The sequence below is a fragment of the Rhamphochromis sp. 'chilingali' genome (genome assembly GCF_963969265.1).
Source record: "Rhamphochromis sp. 'chilingali' genome assembly, chromosome: 5".
NCBI lineage: Eukaryota > Metazoa > Chordata > Actinopteri > Cichliformes > Cichlidae > Rhamphochromis > Rhamphochromis sp. 'chilingali'.
This window is the reverse complement of record NC_137932.1, coordinates 20,707,697-20,726,348: the sequence shown is the minus strand read 5'-3', so window position 1 is coordinate 20,726,348 and position 18,652 is coordinate 20,707,697. Positions and strand designations below refer to the sequence as shown.

General features: G+C 39.5%; 3 protein-coding genes across 7 annotated transcripts in view; all 3 read right to left on the bottom strand.

Annotated features, from left to right (window-relative positions):
- The window catches only part of ncoa1 (nuclear receptor coactivator 1), a 106,581-nt gene extending 104,143 nt beyond the window's left edge, over positions 1-2,438 (bottom strand). The window contains exons 1-2 of one of the 2 annotated variants that reach the window (XM_080883080.1): positions 2,291-2,438; positions 1,841-1,892 (exon numbers count right to left, since the gene is read on the bottom strand). The gene's annotated coding sequence lies outside the window, so the exon portion shown is untranslated. The remainder of the gene's footprint in view (positions 1-1,840; positions 1,893-2,290) is intronic. The other variant, XM_080883079.1, reaches the window with a different exon arrangement.
- Positions 2,439-7,523: 5,085 nt separating this feature from the next.
- ptrhd1 (peptidyl-tRNA hydrolase domain containing 1) lies at positions 7,524-9,137 on the bottom strand. The gene is made up of 2 exons (XM_080883362.1): positions 8,901-9,137; positions 7,524-7,996 (listed from the first exon to the last, which is right to left on the bottom strand). The coding sequence occupies exons 1-2, from the start codon at positions 9,108-9,110 to the stop codon at positions 7,826-7,828; spliced, it is 381 nt and encodes a 126-aa protein (XP_080739488.1). The 5' UTR covers positions 9,111-9,137; the 3' UTR covers positions 7,524-7,825.
- A 1,307-nt stretch (positions 9,138-10,444) lies between these two features.
- The window catches only part of fam184ab (family with sequence similarity 184 member Ab), a 220,904-nt gene continuing 212,696 nt past the window's right edge, over positions 10,445-18,652 (bottom strand). For all 4 annotated transcript variants that reach the window (XM_080882220.1, XM_080882223.1, XM_080882221.1 and 1 more), the window contains one exon: positions 10,445-11,473. In XM_080882220.1, the coding sequence (XP_080738346.1) occupies positions 11,392-11,473 (82 nt within the window). In that variant the 3' untranslated portion in view covers positions 10,445-11,391. The remainder of the gene's footprint in view (positions 11,474-18,652) is intronic.

Sequence of the window (18,652 nt, the reverse complement as noted above, 5' to 3'; positions counted from 1 at the left end):
AAGCATAGAAACAAGCATAACAAGCATTGAAAGTATAAATATGGGCCCATCCACAGGTTAGTGAAATCCTATGATGAATGGCATGTCGACACGTTGATGTTTTGAAACCTGACATGAACAGCAAGGGGTGGATATGACTGTGATGCACTCGCCACTGAGAATACAATCCTATTTTCTGACTCTTTATTTGACTATAAAGTATAAAATTAACTTATTTTAGTCAATATGAAACAAGCAACTGAACCAAGGAAGTTTACCAGTAAAGTGCTTACTGAGGTCACAGAGCAAGGGAACTCAAGGCATTTAAACTTCTATATAAACATTAACATTTATAAGTCATTTGGAAACCAGTCACTCCCCTGTTGAAACCTTGAAACCTGACACTGGCACAAGCCAGTGTACTCCTACTGCTGGTCCCAAGGCCAGATTAATGAGGAGGAATATATCAGGAAAAGCCTCTGGTGTAAAATTATTTCTCAATTAAACACATGGACCATCAAGAATAAGATTGTCATGACGGATCGGTTGGGTCCCAGGGTTAACAACAACCACCTCCGGTGCTGTTGGCCAACGCAATGCCAGTGAAAACTGTGCTGCTGTTGGCTAAAAACAAAGGGAGAATAGAGGGGGAAGGCATGTTAGGAGGCAGCAAGAGAGAAGGAAAAGCAGGAGTGTGGAAGTAAGAGTAGGGACTGTATCAGTCACAGTCCTTACACTTAAAGGGTGAGACCTGGCTGATATGATGGATAGCAGGAAAGTAGGAATATTGTGCATGCAGTAGACCAGGTAAAACGGAAGCAAACTGTTCTACCACAGTGTAGACAGAGTTTTGGACAAGAGCAAAGAGAAGATTCATAGATGTACAGAAGGAGGACATGCAGATATATGGCAGACAAGAAAAGAAGTCATCCCCTGTTGGTCATCGGAAAGAATGCAAGCTAAATAGTGAGAAAAAGTTTCCTCATATTCAGTCACACAAATTTGCACATTTGCTCATGTCTGCAGCATGTATACCTTCCACATTCACCCCTGAAAACAGAGCAATAGCTGCGTTATAATTGAAAATTATTATAATTTACCTAACAGTACAGATCACAGTACCACATTTCATTTGGCACAACTTTAAACAGACTGCTTTTCCTGACACAATCCATTTGTGTCCACAGCTGGAATTCAACCACCAACCTCTGTTTGCAAAGCAAATGTGTAAACAGAGATCAAGTATAAGGCCAAAATGATCAACTCCACCCCCAACCCTCTTCCAACAGCCTCCATATGTGGACTTATTCCCTCTGGAAAACGTGGATTTCGTGCTCACTAACGTGACACGAGTCCAAGGAAAGTTCATAGCAAGAAACAAAAAGTCAGTGGATTAAAGGGCTGTGACTATTTCACGAACTGCCGTGACAGGCAGACATGTTTATATTGTCTATGCTAACACGCAGCTAGCCTGGCTAAGTGCTGCTGCTATGACAATGGATACCGCCAATTGTCGGACACGCCCACCATCAAAGCCTGTAAGCCACGCTGATTTGTGAATCTGGCCTGAATGAACCATAGCGACACCTTGAGGCCGGCTCTACCATATTACATAAGACCTGCCTGATCTCGTTTCTTTGCAGGTGGCGGGGGAGTGAAGGAGGAGGGGAAAAGGAGTGAAAGAAAAAGCTCCGCGGAGCCTTGCACGTTATAAATCCCGCTGAGAAGATGGTGTCTGTGAAATTTAGTAACGTTATGTGGAAAAACCAAAAATGAGTCAGGCAAGTTTGGAGGCCCTGCTGCAGCCACTTGAGTCAGGGTTTGTAGGGATGACATGTCATGCATTCACGGCGATGCTTACCTGTTCAGCCGTCCGTTCAGCTTGCAAACACTGAGACCTTGCTTCACGCTGGCTGATTAATTCCCAGGCAAACAAAAGAGTCAGTTTAGACTGTGTGCAAAGCAAGCCAGTTAGCTAACTTGGCTGACCAGCTTAACTTGCAGCTTGCTGGCGACCAGGATGGTCAGATGTCTGACTTTTTTATCCACTCTCACTTTGCACAGATAAATCTGCGCTTAACTGTGGCCACCATGTTATAAACACACTCAGGTTAAGATGGGTGACTGGGGGAGTTGTATGTTAGCTGGCTCGCTATCAATTTAACGTCAGCTTATGTTGACAAACAAGCCTGCGTGCTTAAAATCACACACACACCACTCTGAGCCAGCTAACGCCAGGTTGCTAGCACGGTTAGCTTAGCCAGCTAAGTAGCTCCGCTAAATCCAAACCTCGCTCCGAAAATCCGCTCACCTCGCGTGCGACTTGTGTCCCGTCAGCAGCAGCAAACCGTAAGTAACTCCGAGAACCACTTGCGAAAGGTTTCTGCGTTTCAATGACGGCGCACTTGCTTTTGCTAGCCCGAGTTATCGCTTTGGTCTCTGCTCTCCGCCATTTCCAATCGCTCAACACAAACAAACAGGGCTGCTCGTGCGCGCGGATCGTCGAGGCGCGCTCACGCCGAGGGCAGCGGGCAGACGCTTCCACAGTGCTGACAGAGGGGAGACCCGACTGTTGATTACATGTGATTAATGTGTCGCATGTGTCACAGGGTGAATGTGCAGACATACAGCGTGTATTTAGCCACACCGCACCGAGTGACTGGAGGAGGGTGAGCACTGATGCTTTCTGGAAACTATTAGGCCTCCTAAATCCAGATGCCGTACACGCACTGTGCAAAATCCCTGATGTGTCATATATCTCGCCGGGGCGTTTTCAAGAAAACATGGTTTGGGAAGGGCAGGTAGAAAACATTGGGTCTCCTACAGAAAGCTGCACCAAGGCGAGAGAGTTCAAGCGTCATGGAATCTGGGAGTCACAAGTGATGGAAAGCTGGAGTGTGAGATAGATCTGCAGATTGGTACCTGTCAGGATTCTCAAGCAGTCATCATGGCAAAGAGATGAGTCGGATCTGGTTCGATGGACTGACTGATGGATGTCATTGATTTTCAGGTTCATGTGCAGCTCTGTGCTGTGTTTACAGAAAGTAGTACATTAAATACTTTGTACATACACCAGTATAACTCTCCAGGTTAAGGAGGTGACCACTATGCTACAAGCTGGGAATTTTGCCCTTCCCCTGCTCTCTTCCACCTTTCCTGATAACCCTCAAAGGTGAAAAAAAAAAATTGGTGAAAATGCTAAAGTTTTATCATCAAAATGTAGTTAAAGTTTAACAGTCTTTATTCAGATTCATACATGCAATTTTAGTGAATCCTATATTTTGATTTATCAGTATGTACATCACTCTAATTGTTTTGAAATTAATTATGAATTTCTTATATACCGATATACGGTTTTATTTTAATAATATAACTTCACCAATTCAGTGTATTAGTGGAGTTATACAAATAATAGGTAACTAAAGTTGGTATGTACGGTATACAGTACCAAGAACCATATCTGCATCCAAAATCGGGTGTAGTTGAAGTAGAAAGGTGTCAAATTACTTAAAATACAGGTACATTAAAACTGTACTCAACAGTTTACTCATAAAGCACCGTTTCAGCAAAAGAAAAAGTAATCTGAAGGTGTTTTATACTGTACAGAGAAAGACCCAATGAACAGACAGTCCCCTCAGCAAGCATTTGGCAATGATGGGAGGAAGAAAAAAAATCTGCAAACAGATTTACTATAAAAAAAAATGTCAGATTTAGAAAAGAATAAATAAATAAATTAGGCAGTTAAATTTATCATAAGAAAAAAAACTTTACAAATTGACAGTATTTTTCACACATTTACAGGAAAAAAAACAGGCAAATGTATGAAAAAATGGTAAATTTAAGAGATATATGTAAAGGGTAAAATCAGGTCAATTTCTTAAAAAAAATTACCAAAAGAAATACTGAGATAAAAGCTGACAGTCAAGAAGAAATAAACACTATGTGACAAAAAACTCTCAAATATATAAATGAAAAGTTAGAAAACAGCATTTTAGTGAAGGAGCCATACAAAGTTAATCACTTATTTGAGCTCCACTAATCAATAACTGATCGTAAATGTTGCTGGAAAACAGCGACACGTTTTCTTTGTTATCATTGAGGTTATCAGCAAACTGCATTTCCAATCTGGACTCCACTGGTCACTAAAAGTGCAACAGGAACACAACACACTGCGTACACGTTCAGTAATATGTATGGGTCGATGCCACCCCAACCCCCCTTCAGCACCGCTTCTGTTTTTGGTTCATTTGAACCAGATGACGGAGTTGCCCAACAAGTGAAAAATCACTGTAAGCATCTGCAGAAGCAGATCTGATTTGTCATTTGGCATCTTTAACTTAATTTTATATAAATGCTGATCATTATTTTGCTTTCGTTTCCACTCACATGAAAACACTGTCACAGAGACGTGCACGGACTTTGCTCTGTCAGAGCTCGCAGTTCATCTTCTGCTGTTTTCTGGCAAGTTTTGGAAACCACTGAGGCCAAATTTATAAATATAGCGTATATCCTCATCTCTATAAACTAACGCAGCAGCACAACACTCATCTGTTAAGTGTGCCTGTCATCCTGCCGCTCCTTTGAACTCTGGATGTTATGATAAAATTACAGTAGCGTGTTTAAGGCAGCATATTCTGGGAAATACACTGAAGTAATTACATTGTGTGTAATATGTTGATTGGTCACTCGCATACTTCAGAGTGCTTTTACTTCAGAGTTCAAGGTTATGAGTTATGAAAGCAGGCGTTTGGACACATGGAGTTCTAGACGTGGGATTTATTGTTGTTTATCTGTCTTTTATTGCCTTTTTCAAATTTAATAATGCCTGTTAAATGCCTCTTTACAGCGTGCCTGAAAGTAGTGGTGAAATCTGAAGATGAGTCACGCCTGGATTAAAACCATTTTTGTTATGCATTTACAGCCCAAGTTTATAATGTAAATGATCTACAGTTAATTTACTACTGCTGTGCTCGCAGTCGGCTCGATTCCAAGTTATTCTTCCTTTTTTTTAACGTCATGGCTGAGATCCCTGTTAGGAAAGAAAACAGGTTCTAAAATATCCAGTGTCAAGCTTGATAGCCTCTCAGTGAAGCATAAATAAAAACAACTGACAGTGCGGCGCTAGCATGAATTATTTCTGAGTCTTTTTGGATAAAACTGCACGCAGAGAGAAAGCATATGTTTATGAACATCACAAACATCTGAAGTTTGTGTTAACACAACAGCAAAAAGAGCAGCTGAGAGGCTCTGCAGCAACTTTTGGTTTCTCTCAGACCTCTAGTTTATTGTCAGAGTGACTCAGTTAAGAGTTATTGTGAGCTTCTGACCACTTCTACATGTACTTTATGAGTGAAAACGCTAAGTTTGAACTGTACATTGTGTACAGGGTCAGAGGTGGACGGTTAGCGGTAGCTATTAACTGTCCTGCAGCTGCTCAGTTTCTGCATTGCCTGTATCAGATAAAAATATTTTAATTACTTTTTAAAAATGGTTGAAGTTCATTTTCTAATGATGTTCTATTGATGTTATTACGGGGATGTTATTAGGTCCATCGTCTACTTCTGCAGGTTGGAAAAACAGTAAACAGACGTGGGATAAGAAACAGGAGCGTATTCAAAATGAGAAATTACTTGATGTAAATATAATTTTTTTTACATTTTAATTTCTGCAGTTTTCAGGTGAGGAGTCTACAGTGTCCAAGGCTCAAGTGTTCTTTTTCTCTTTTGTCATCCATGAGGTTTGGCTCTTATTCGTCACCAGAGATGGGCAGTAACACATAATCTGATTACTTTTTTGAAGTAATGAGTAAAGTAATTGGATTACTGTTACTTTCCTGTAAGCACGCTGTGTTACTGCGTTACTAAACCGTGATTTTGCTTGCGAGAGTGTCTCAAATGATGTATGAGTGTGCGACGTCCGTGGCAGCAACAGACACCTGTGCAGATCAACGATGCATAATATGGAGTGCAGGAGAGAGTACGACCACGCAGCGTTTTAAGTGTGTACTGACATTACTTTGAGTTTGATTCGGTAAACAGTTACAAAAACATTAGCGTCCACTGTACACTCTGGAAGGGAAGAAACTAAGTAATAAAGTAATTAATTACTTTTGAAAATAGGCAATCGATAAGTAACTGGATTACTTTCTTGGAGAAGTAATCGGTAATTAGTAACTAATTACTATTTTTAAGTAACTTGACCAACACTGTTGGTTACACTGGGCGAGACGGTCAGCATGGAGTTCACTGTCAGCGTTTGGCAGCACACTGGCTGATGAAACTTTACAGACAGCTTTGAAGTAACGTATAAATCTAAAGGCAGCAGACATTTACTTAATTTCTTACTTAGTATAGAACATAAAAACAACTAAAACAAACAAGAAAAATATAGTTGTTTTTTTCAAATTTATAACAAAAATGTCAGAAAAAATCTAAATGTATAGAAAAAAAATCTACAATCAAAAGATTCACATTTCTGAGAAAAGAAATCTCAAATTCAGTGGTAAAATATTACAAATTTACAAGAAAAAAGGGCAAATTTCTGAGAGTCCTTTTTAAAGCTTCAGCTTTGTGTGTCAAGATTTGCTGGATCTCATTTGTGATTTCCAGTAATAATAATAATCATTTTAAAAGAAGCCAGGCTTTGTGGGACAATTTTATAGAGAAAATTTATATTAATTTCTTTTTAAAAAAAAAAACTTTATGCTTGCATTTATTTCTGTGTGAGGTTCCAAGTTATTCAATGTGTTTATTATAAAATGCAAGTGACTGATTATGGGGGAAAAAACAATCAAAAAATCGAATTCATATTAAAACAACTTACCTGAAATGGTCATTTTTATTTAGTTTCATACGTTTTTGTTTCTGGTATCCATTAGACTGAAATAAACAGATTAAAACTCAGGCCAGAAAGAAACAGGCTTTCAGATCGTTTTTAAACGATTAAAGGAAATTCTATGATATTATGAGACGGCTCCAGGAAATTATGAAAGCACTTGTTGCTACTTTCTCATATTTAATCAATCAAATAACTGCAAGAGAAATAAACTGACCTGCAGTGTGTACAGAGAGGTTGATTCAGAGTTGCTTAATCTTGCTACAATGACTCATTAACAATGAACAGGTAGTGCAGGGCCTCATAGAAGTAAAGTGTGATTGGACACACACTCTGAACCTTATCGGCTCATTAAATGTGAGCTGATAACTTGGCCAGCTGTTAGGTCAGTTTATAGATTAAGCAGATGAGATAAATTTAAATTCTTGGATTCTTTCTTCTTCTGTTTCTTTTTTAAATCCCAGGCTCTTTGGTGACTTGAGGACTCTGACTTTTACCCGGTAACATCTGGGATGGGCTCCAGTTGTGACATGAATTTAGATAAAAGAGTGTAAAACAGATAAATATTGTTCAAATCTTCCGGTGAAACATCAGCTGGCAAGAGCTCCAGTTATAAAACAGTGCAGGCATGTAAATCCACACTCATCAGTATAGCGGCATAAATTTCATCTTCAAACAGAGGATTCACAATATGATAACATACACCTGAGTTACACTGCATTAAACAGGAATGGTTTATTTAGATGAGCAATGAGAACCAGCTGGGGGTGAGATAAGGGACTTTTGTTGGCGTCTCATTTTGCTTTTACATCACAAACGAATGAACACAGCTTTTGTATTTTGTAAAACATCAGAACAAATAAACCCAGATTAGCAGACAGTATTTCAGATTTTAATTCTGGACAGAAAAGGGTGCAGTGCCCACTGTCCATTTTGCAGACTGCAATTTAAAATAAAAACGAGTGTCCGGATGGAGAGTGTCTCAGCGAGGCGGCGGTGTTTGGAGGGGAAGTCATTTGAAGAGTTTGAACTTGCGCATCAGTGGCTGGACAGTCTCTTTTGGATACGGCTTCAGGGCTAAACACGTGGGGATGTTCTCAGGCTGTTCGATCCAAAGCTTGTGGGAGACACCAGCCTGCGTCAGAGACTCAGACAGACCAGAGAGGGCAGCCTCGTCTGGAGCCTGGAGACAAAAAAAGCATACTCTCACTGATGACTGCAACAGATTCCTGCAATGAAGGACAGAGTTCTGGGAACAAAACACTGCAGGTCTGTCCAAACAAGAGGCTGAGACAGTACATCTATTTCTATATGCACCACTTTGTTTGTCCTAACAGGCTTTGGTGGGTTTAATAAAGCAGCCCAGTAAAAACAATAGACAACAGCTGTTAAGAGTAATACACCAGCACAATGCTTTCCTTTTAAATGTAAAGGGGAACATCTTGAAAGCTGAAAACAGGCAAAATGAAAGACACCCCTTGCCAGTCTCTTAAAAATGTAATATCATATTATGTTTATAGGGAATAAATCAGCACTCTGACACTTCTTTTAAAAGTGAAGTGCAATTTAAAAATATATATATTTTAATTGAAAAACTGGGAGAAGTTAATAATAACACAACACACTGTAAAGCCTCCTATTGGGCCGAAGTGGACCTTTCACTGGCTTTGGCCTCTGTGTTTGACAGCCCTGCTTCTGAGGAGAAAAATCTCTTATTGCGAACTTCTACTTGAAATTACAGACTTTAAAAGTCTAATGAATTACAGGGAAAATGTATCTGCTAGCGCATAATTTATCACCGTATCGTAATGTGTAGGACTGGTCTTTTAATTCGGCGCTCAGCTTGATCACTCTGATATTATTATTTGTTAAAATGAAGGGTTTTAAATGCTGCTAGAGAAGCAATGACTGTGAATAATAGCCATAAATCGATATTATATAGAAATTTACTGCTGCTGCTGATTTCAAATAAGAATGTCGACTTATAACATCTCCGTATTTAATCTGTATCGGGCGATGAACCCGCAATATGCTCCAAGAAGCTAAAGTAGCGAATTTCTGAACAGAGTTTGGCACGGCTGTCTTACCCCCAGCACCACCTTGTGCATGGAGTCCAGCTCGGACAGGTAGCGCTGTGTGTCCGGATCTCCGTAGTGCAGGTGGATGGCGGCGGTAGCGGCGTGGCAGGCCTGAGTTATCACGGCCCCCAGGGGCCAGGACAGTTTATGAACCAGATCCGAGCGGACCACTACGTACTGGACCAGCCGGCCGGGAGACCCGGCTCCTGACGCCGCCATCTTTAGCCCGGACAGGAACTCATGCTCTGTTTATTTTCCGGGTCAAACTGTTAATAACGTGTTATGAGCAGCACTACCGCCCTCTAGCGGTCACTGTTAAGACTCCATAGTGTAGCAGCCTGTTCGTTTGGTATATGTAAGATTCTATGGTATTTATGATTGCATTAACAAGGGAACAGCTGGGTAAACACCACAGATTTTTCCCCTTTTCTACCACACCTTATATTTCTTATTTTTCCACTTTATTTTCACCTTCTTTCTTCTCTCTAAACATAAATCATAATCCTACTCATCATAAATATATATTTATAAAAACACTACAAACCATTTTATCTGTATACATATAAGAATGTGTTCTTCCTTCACCTTATCCCATTTATTTGTCCATCAAATTTCAAATGCATATACAACTGTCTGCAGATGAGCTCACGTAAATTGTGTTAATTACTTCTGTAAATAGTAAAGCCTCCTGTGATTTGATCAATTTAGCAGAAATTCAAGCTGCCAAAAACAAAATTCATAGAAACATGTTTAAGTAATAAATGATTTTAAATAACTAAGTAGATTTGGGAGCACAGGAGGACAGTAGCTACTTCTACTGACTGTTGGGAAGTTTTTGATGAACAGCCTCATTTTAAAGCGATGTTTGGCACAGCTGCATCATAAAGCCCATAAAGCTGCTCTGCTGATGATGTGATCTCATATCTCCAGTGAGCACAACAGTGTTCAAGACAACCTTTACGTCTACTTTTAATTTCTACTGAAAAGTATTTGTCTGTAGAGTCCTGCCCCCAGCATGAGGGAGTGTGTTGTGTTGTTAGACCAAACAACGCAATGCATACATGTTAGGATAAATCTGTGTCTAGGCTTTGGAGCACAGTGTAAGGGTGTGAGGGTGGGCTCCAGGAGGAGCAGGATAAACACTCGCGGGTGTGTTGTTGACAGCTGTGTTGTTCATAGTGAGTTATTTAAGATGCGCAAACCTTCTGCCCCAGTGCAGCACAAGCTCTTAATGAAGCAGTCGTTCCACACGTCACATTGAACTGACATGTCGTTAAAATGAAGCTCTGAACTGAGGATGTCTCATTCGCTTTATAACTTGTTGCCTCGACTCCTCGCCTCTCTTCCTTTCACCCCAATCAGCCCTGTGTATTTAGAGTACCGTCTCTTCCTCTGCTTTTCCATCTGTTTCCCCTCACTCCTGTATTAATTCAACAAAAACTAAAAGCTTTTGTTTTCTTTTTTTATACCTCATAACAAAATAAGTTAACTTCAATAATGGAAAAAAAACCCACAAATCACCAGTTCATTAAAAAAAGACAAGCAAACGCCAGTAAATGTCACAATAATAATTTATTAAGCATACACATTATAATATAAATATAAAATATGCTATTTTTGATTTTAAAATTGGTGAGACATCATTATATCTGTGTTGAGACAGACGACCATACAAACAGGTTTTAATATTCTACCAAAATCGGCTGAAACTTCTATGCAGCTGTAACAAACTCGCCATGATGGTGCCGTCCTAAAATCAGAGCCTGTATTCACGGAGCACGCCAGAGAAGTGTAACTGATCTAGGATCAGGTCCGAAGTTAATGTCACCATAAATGAGGAGGCGAACTGGTCTTAGATCAGCCCTCCTAGTCTAAGATGCTGTATGCAGTGGGGCCCACGTACAAAGAGAGCACAATTACCTACCGTATAATTCTTTATATATAGTTCTTACTGTAGTCCAACAATGGCAATTAGCAGCATGAAAATGCACCACTCATATTTTATTCTAGTTCCAAGAAACTGCAAAATAAGTCGAAGAGTAAAGGAATGAAATAAACATCAAACATACGGATGATCATTGTCACTGTACTACGAGAGAAACTCCTCCACAGTGAAACAATCAGAGAGAATCAAACAATCAAATCAGATCGGAGCGATGACATTTGATGTCGCGGTCGGGTTCAATTCACTTTGGTCTCGGTCAACGGCAGGAAGTGGAAAATCGTGGCGTTTCTCCCAGAAGTGGAAATCAGCGACATCAGGTTCTGTGCGTTTGATCGACACGTCGAGGAGAAGCGATTCTCAAACCAGGATTTACAGTTTCGGTCGACTGATTCCAAAGTGGATTGATCCCCGAACCGATCAATGACGACAAATAACAAATAGTTTGAAGATTTTTTCCAGTTTTTTGTTTGTTTTTTTTCATCGGTTTTTTCTTTTTCTTTTTTTTAAAAGTTCGGTTGACATGCTGAATCGTTGTGTTTGCAGGTCTGTGGTCGATCAAAAGGAAAAGTATTGGGCGAACCACTCCTGGCGCTGAGCGTCCGGGGAGTCGATGGCAGAGTCCTTTGTTTCAGGAGGGCTTCAGGACGGACACACACAAACAGAAAGTTAAGGAAAGAGAAGTGAGAGGCTGATCGCTCAGCTCGTTTAGTCTTAAACATAAAGGGGTGAAAAGCACAAGCTTCACTTTAACGCTCTCCGATTTTTTCACACCGAAAGTCGATGTGTTTTTATAATAATCCAACTTTAGCCTCAAATGATGACTTTCTGATTGAAAAGAAAATGATGCTCTAATGCTTTCATCTCTCAGGAAAATATAGGTTCAGCTGAGCGGCCTTCCTCCAGCGAAGCTCCACAATCTGATCCAAAGCTAAAAACCTTTTTCCTTTTTTGCCTCCAAAATCAAAAACAAACATTCACACTCTGTTGATATTAACATGCAGAAAGAGCGGGGGACACACATTAACAACTGTGTGGAAGATGTTTGTTTTAGTACTTCGTCCGGTCTAAATACTGAAATAAATCAAACTGAGCTCTGCATCTAAAACATCAGTGACTGTGTGGTTTTGTGGAGGTTCATGCGAGACACGGTGTAGATGTTAATTTTGGACGTATTTTCCTAACTATTACAATAAATAGCCCAAAGCAGCCTCTGTGTTAGTTTGTGAACATGAGCTAGTGACGGAGCATTACCAAAGCCGATCTAACCCTACATGTAACGGGATGCCCGCCTGTGCACATGTCTTCATTGTAACCAGTGATGTAACAGATGAGTTCAGCCAGTTCTTTAGTTACCACATTCCCTCCTTCCTATTGGTTGTTGTGTCGCCTGATCCTGACTTCTCCTGCTGTGTCCAATACTACGTGTGTTTTTATGTGTGTTATTTTCACTGCAGTGGCAGATTGTCGTTTACATGTTTGTTTTTAGAAAATAAAATTATTTAGACAGAAAGATAAGGGGGAATTCTGTTTCTCCTCAGACAGACCAGCTAAACTTTTTTACTATCATGAATCAATAATCATTAATATTACTGTTAATTTAGCTGTTTGTGTGTCTACCTCTGATGCTTTGAGAAAATGTAACTGGGGTTTTGACCTTTTTCCACACTCCACTGGTGTTTTTGTGTGATTTAAGTTTGAAATCTGAGCGTTTGAATGTGTAATTTTCTTTTCTGTCCACAGGGGGCAGCATAACCACAAGATTCAAGATGAGCCACGCCAGTGTTTGTCCTTCTCCGCTCTCCATTACAGCTGATTGAATGACTACTCTCCTGTGCAGCCTTTGGAAAGTAACCACGCGCAATGTTTTATCTCTAAGTAAAGGTTTAGTGAAGTTCACACAGTCCTTTGAAGTGAATAGATCTTTTAAAGAGTATTCCCCGTTTAGCAAAACTGTTAAAAACACATGGCTGTAGCAGCGCCGTCCCTCATCACCATGAGAACGGTTTAATTTGGCTCCTCAAAAAATCATATCACGATGCTGCTGCAGTAAATCATCACTAGAGCCTCAAAACAGCTGAAAATAGTTACAAAAATGGAACAATTTCATCCTGTCTGAATAAGATTTTCTGATAGACCTTAAAAGCTATTTTTTTGGATGTTATTTGCCTTTAGATGCTTCAATAATGTAGAGATCTGGGCTCAGGGGAGGCCAGTCCATGACCGATAGAGTTTATTATGTTGTTCTATCCAGGATTGCTTTGACTGCAGTGGGATCACTGTCATGCAAAACGAAATTTTGTAATGTTTGGCAAACTGTTATTTTTTGGGCATTTTATAGATTCATTAAAAGAAATATAAAGAAAGGGAACAATTATGTATTTTAGTGACAGGCTACTAGTAACAAAGTGTCTAAAGACACAATTTAAAATGGGTTCTTTGCTTGTCATGTGCACACACTGGTTTATCTCTTGAGTTTTTTTTATTCATTTATTGAATTTTATTGTTTTATTTATATTTTGATATTGCTAGGGATGATGCAATGATCGGGGACCATTCTTAATTTCGTTGTTCTCGTGACAATGACAATAAAGTTTCTGATTCTGATTCTGAGTTGATGGTTTTTTATGCTTGAATGATTCATAGATCAGTAACAAACAAAAACCATTTTTTGAAGCAAATAACGAGAAATGAAAATGGCTTTTGCATCTTTTTTTTTACCTATTCATGCTTGTCTGGATGAAAAAACAACAACGTGATGCTTCCCCACTTCACTGCCTGTTATTGTATGGCTACTACACCATATTTGAAAACTAGGCACCAAAGTTAAAACTACATTCTGAAACTGTAATACTTTTAAACTTCAAACAGCTATTGGACTGAATTGGAGGTTTTTGTGTGTCTCTGTTTTCTTCCGCATCTTAAAGGGAAGTACAGATTCAGTTGAGCAGCCTCTCTTCAGTGGAAGCTGAAAAATCAGATTCAAAGCTCTGAAGCCTTTGTTTTTTAAAAGATACAATTATTTGTCTTGAAATCAAAGTTTCACACAGGAGTTTGGACACAGCTCTGCATCTATAATATTAGTAATTGTGTGGATGAGTGTTTATGCAAGATATGGTGTAGACGTTAAATTCTGAATTCTTTGGAAGTATTTGAGTTTAACAAAAAATAAAAAGCCCAAAGCACCCTTTGTGTTGCTTTGTGAACACGAAATTGTGATGGACCATTAAGAAGGAAAATCTAACCCTAGAAGTAACAGGGTAACTGTCTGTGAAACGCACAAACTGTCATGTAATGCACTTTCTATGAAAATGTCACAACATTTGCTTCTTCCTATTTTTGTGTCTCTGAAGCACTTCCAATGTTTCTACCGCCCTGCGATGCATTTTAATCCTACGGCTGTGTTCACATTATAAAGGATGGGTGTAGCCACTGTGGCATCACCCATTGGCTAGTAAAGTCCGATTAAAGAAGCCTAAAGTTGTTTACGCTAATGCTTATTAATCATTGTGATTAAAAAGCCTCCTCTCTGACTCTAATATTGACCACAGTTCACAAAACAAGGTTAACATCATTTCCAGTATGACCTTAACATTGAATTATTCTTTATACTATTTATTTTTTGTTACTCTCTCACTGATAAATTCAAAACTGCTGCAAAACAGTAGCCAGAAATGCACAAAATGAACCGATGGGACTGAACAGGCCAATCACAAGCTGTGGGTTACGTCGATTCGATGTTTAATAGCTTTTTTTTAAAATGAGGGGCAGGTTTTGGTGTAGGATTCCCGCTGAAACACAACTTGGGGATTAAGCTCAACTTTTCAGATTCTTAAGCTTTGTGCATCTTTTATATTGTCTTTGTCACATTTTAAAAGAGCACTGATGGGCTGAGCTTGGTGAGTATATGTGTGTTAAAATACTTTAAGAGGTTAGTTTCCTCAGCAGGTAACTCTATAACACTAAATTACTTTAAATTGGCATTATCCAATGATTTAAAGTCTATTCTTTTCCAGGAGAATGCCAATCGCGGCTGGAATTTATATGATCTAATCAAGCTGCAGTTCCTTCCTGACTCACGTCCTCAGAGGGGAAACACACCGTTCCCCAAAGTTTGAACTAATTAGTGTGTGCATCTATTAAAAACAAACACCTATCGGAGCCACTTCTGTTTCTTAATGGGCTACTTCTTAAACAAACAGTCCCATAACCCCGGGGCGATGCTAAAATTTTACGAGGGTATTTTTTTGTTATTTTACTTTCTCCCAAAAAGACCTCCCTTATATTTGCTTAGCCTAATAAATCTTGTTTATGCTGCGCACAGTCACAGTGCAGACTCAAGGCGTTCTGTTTTACCACAAATTCATAAAATATTCATGTTAATGTATAATTTGTGCTCACGGTCATCTCATATTAAACACCCTCAGAGTCTGTATTCTCAGTGTGTGCACTGACTGACAGAATCACGAGGCGATCAGAGGATTTTAAAGGTAATTTTCAGGAAGCTTTGATGCAGGAAGTGCAGCTTTCTGTTCGCAAGAAGAAAAGGAGAAAAGAGAGGTGAAATGTGGTGGCATGAAACCGTGAGCAGAGAAGCTGGATGACTTTCAGGAGCAGGGCAGGAAATACGATGGAGAGGAGATGAAAAGAGATTGGCAGAGCATGAGAAGATGAATCAAGGTCAGAGGAAGAAGTAAGAAGAGCGAGAGGAGCGTATCAGATTGAAGGAGGGAGTCTATCCATTGTACGTGACAGCAGAGAGAGGATGTGGCCTCTCTTTGCATTTGCACAAATACTGGACATTGAGGGGGAAACAGAGGGCTAGAAACTCAGCAGGCTTTTACAAATGTGTGCACTTCACCTGCCTACCTTATTTTTTAAGGGATCAAGGTGCAGTCATATCATCTGCAGCTCAAGTGTTTAAGATTTGGTCTTTCAGTTGTACATTTCAATCATGTAGATCAGCGGTCCCCAACCCCCGGGCCTCGGACCGGTACCGGTCCGTGAGTCGTTTGGTACCGGGCCGCGAGAGTTGAGGCTCAGGTGTGAAATGTATGGTTTTCAGGGTTTTTATCAGTTTTCAGCGTTATTTTGTTATCGTTTTTATCGTTTACTCGGTTTTCCTGGGTCTTTTCACTAGTTTTATTTTGTTGTATTTATCCGCGACACCTTAAAGGCCGGTCCGTGAAAATATTGTCGGGCATAAACCGGTGCGTGGCGCAAAAAAGGTTGGGGACCGCTGATGTAGATTACTTCAATTTGCATTGTTTGCACTTTGTTTACTTATCTATATGTTTATATCAAAACTATTTAATTTAAAATATAATTTTTTTTACTATACTTTTTACGATCCATCCATCCATTTTGTTCCACTTATCCAGTTCAGGGTCTTGCTGTAAGGTGACATTGCTGGCCATGACCTTTTAATATACTATGATATTTTAGGCCTTTTAAACAGCTTTAAAGAATCCCAGGACTGTATGAGTAAATGCACACGTTAGAACAGCTACCTGAAGACAGCTTATCTTTATTTTTATAAAGATAATAAGATCAGCTTATGTGAGAGCCAAAAGCTGAGACTTCAGTCTGCTCTAAAGGTTCATTCAGCTATTTTTTTTTCTATTCTTGAATCTGTATGATGTCAACAGATTACTAATATGGTCAAATCTGGCTGTGAGCACAGAAGCTGCACCCACGTTCTGTTTAAACTTTCTGTTTTTGAGGGGCAGCCATTGAGAAGAAAGCGGGCCTTGAAGGGGGAGGGGTCTAAAATGCCTTGTTTTAGAGAGTCATTGAACTGGCTTGGCGTCTCGTTGGCTCTGGTAAATGAGGATTATTATTGTTGCAGAGTTTTGTATTTCAGATTTTGATTTATATTATTGTGTTTTTGGTGCATGATACTTGATATTTTGTTTTTTCTTCTGGTGTTTTTCTCTTTAGTTCCTGTCGACATGATTGTCTTGATTCCTTTCAGCTGTTTCTTATTCCTCAACTGTTTCTAATCCCTCTAATTCTCCTACATTTATATGCAGCTTACTCCTGACTTTCTTGTTGTCTGTCTGATACGCGTCTATGAAGCTTGTTTTTATTTTATTTGTTTGGGGTTTTTGCTGTCCATACCCCAAAATTTAGGGTCATTAACCTAAAACACGTAACTTTGAGTTAGTCATCTTGAATTTAGGATTAGATTAGGATTAGTCTGGGACTTAAACATACCCAATTTAACACCATTAACAGGCTGTTATACATATTGCGTTCTATATTTTCCTATTAAACAGATCTTTGTTATGAATGTTCTGGATGTTTGTAGGCACAAAGATATCTCCTTCAGCCAAAACGGGTGCAAGCTGCAGTCTAATAACTACTCTTTACTGCTCTGATGTCTGACTTACTTCTTCTATACAAACTGAAGTCTATTTGAATAACGTTTATCAGGGTTAAACACGTAACGACTTATTGATTTAAAGAGGCCAGCATAGCAAATCGCTCAAGTGTAAGGAAAATGTTTACCATCACTCAAACTGTTTGTTAAGAACAAAGAGTGTGAAGAGTGAGAGCAGAGATAAATTGTACTATAGTCTGAAAACATTTCAAAGCCTCTAACACCTGACCTCATACTGTCATCGCCTTACTTTGTTGTGCATGTTAGAATGTGTGTTAGGGTACAGCTCTGGCAATGAGGAATAATAATGCGTGTGTGTGCTTGTGCAAGCATTTTAAATCAACAGAGGTTTGTCCCAAGCTTTTGCAAAGCAGCCACTGCGTCTTACTCGGCAGTACAACATGCAGCACAAAGGAAAGAAACCACTCACTCACACACATGCTGTAAACCTACATGCAACTACACCCCCCCCATCCCGCCACCCCTCACACGCATACACACTGCATGTATTCATGTGAGAAGCATGTTGCATAATTTATCATCATATCAGTTCACACAGTTCGTCACAGCCACCAAAGCAGCGTTTACTGGAGCGTAGAGTAGAGCAGGATCAAAATAAGACACCACCACACACAGAGGGAGACGGTCCATAATAGCAAAAGACAATATCTACTTCAATACAAGTCTGCATTAAAAAAAACGTTTATTTACTTTTTACAAAAACGGTCGAGCCCATTTCGAGTCGAGTAAAAGTGCAACATGCTGAAATTTAGATGATGGTGAGGATGAAGAAAGAAACGTCACAGTGTGACACAAAACAACGACAAAAAAGACACAGTGGATAATAACAACAGGTAGTGTAAACGTCCTGAACTGAAAAGAAGAGAAAACAAAACCAAAAAAAAAAGAACATTCAGCATGCACACAGTTCAGACAGCAACATGTTCGGACTGATGGGAAAGAAAAGAAATCAAAAGTAAAAACATGCCCCTTTTGCATTCCAAGGCCATTCTTTGAAGCTTCAGTCGCACACGGGACTCTTGTGTTTATGTTGCCCTTTCCATATTATTCACTTCTATTTAAAGAGCTGCCAATGCCTCTGAGTTCAAACGTGCTGCAGCAGAAAGTAGTCGTGTCCTTTAATGTCGACTCAGGGTCAGCTGGTTTGTGATATAAACAGTAAAAACCTCAGGCCCTGAAAGGAGGCAGAAAATCATCTACAAGTCTTTTTGATTAACTGTTCGCCAAACCCTAACCCCGAGGAGAGAGGCTGTTATCAAAAACTATTAACGGTTATTATCACCAAAAAGTATGAAAGGACCAAACTGTCGTCATAGCTTAGCATTTATATGACTTAGGGTACTCCAGACGTTTAGGCTCTAGATGTCTTTGATGTAAAACTATCTACAATCCATAGTTAAATAGTTTGGACATTAT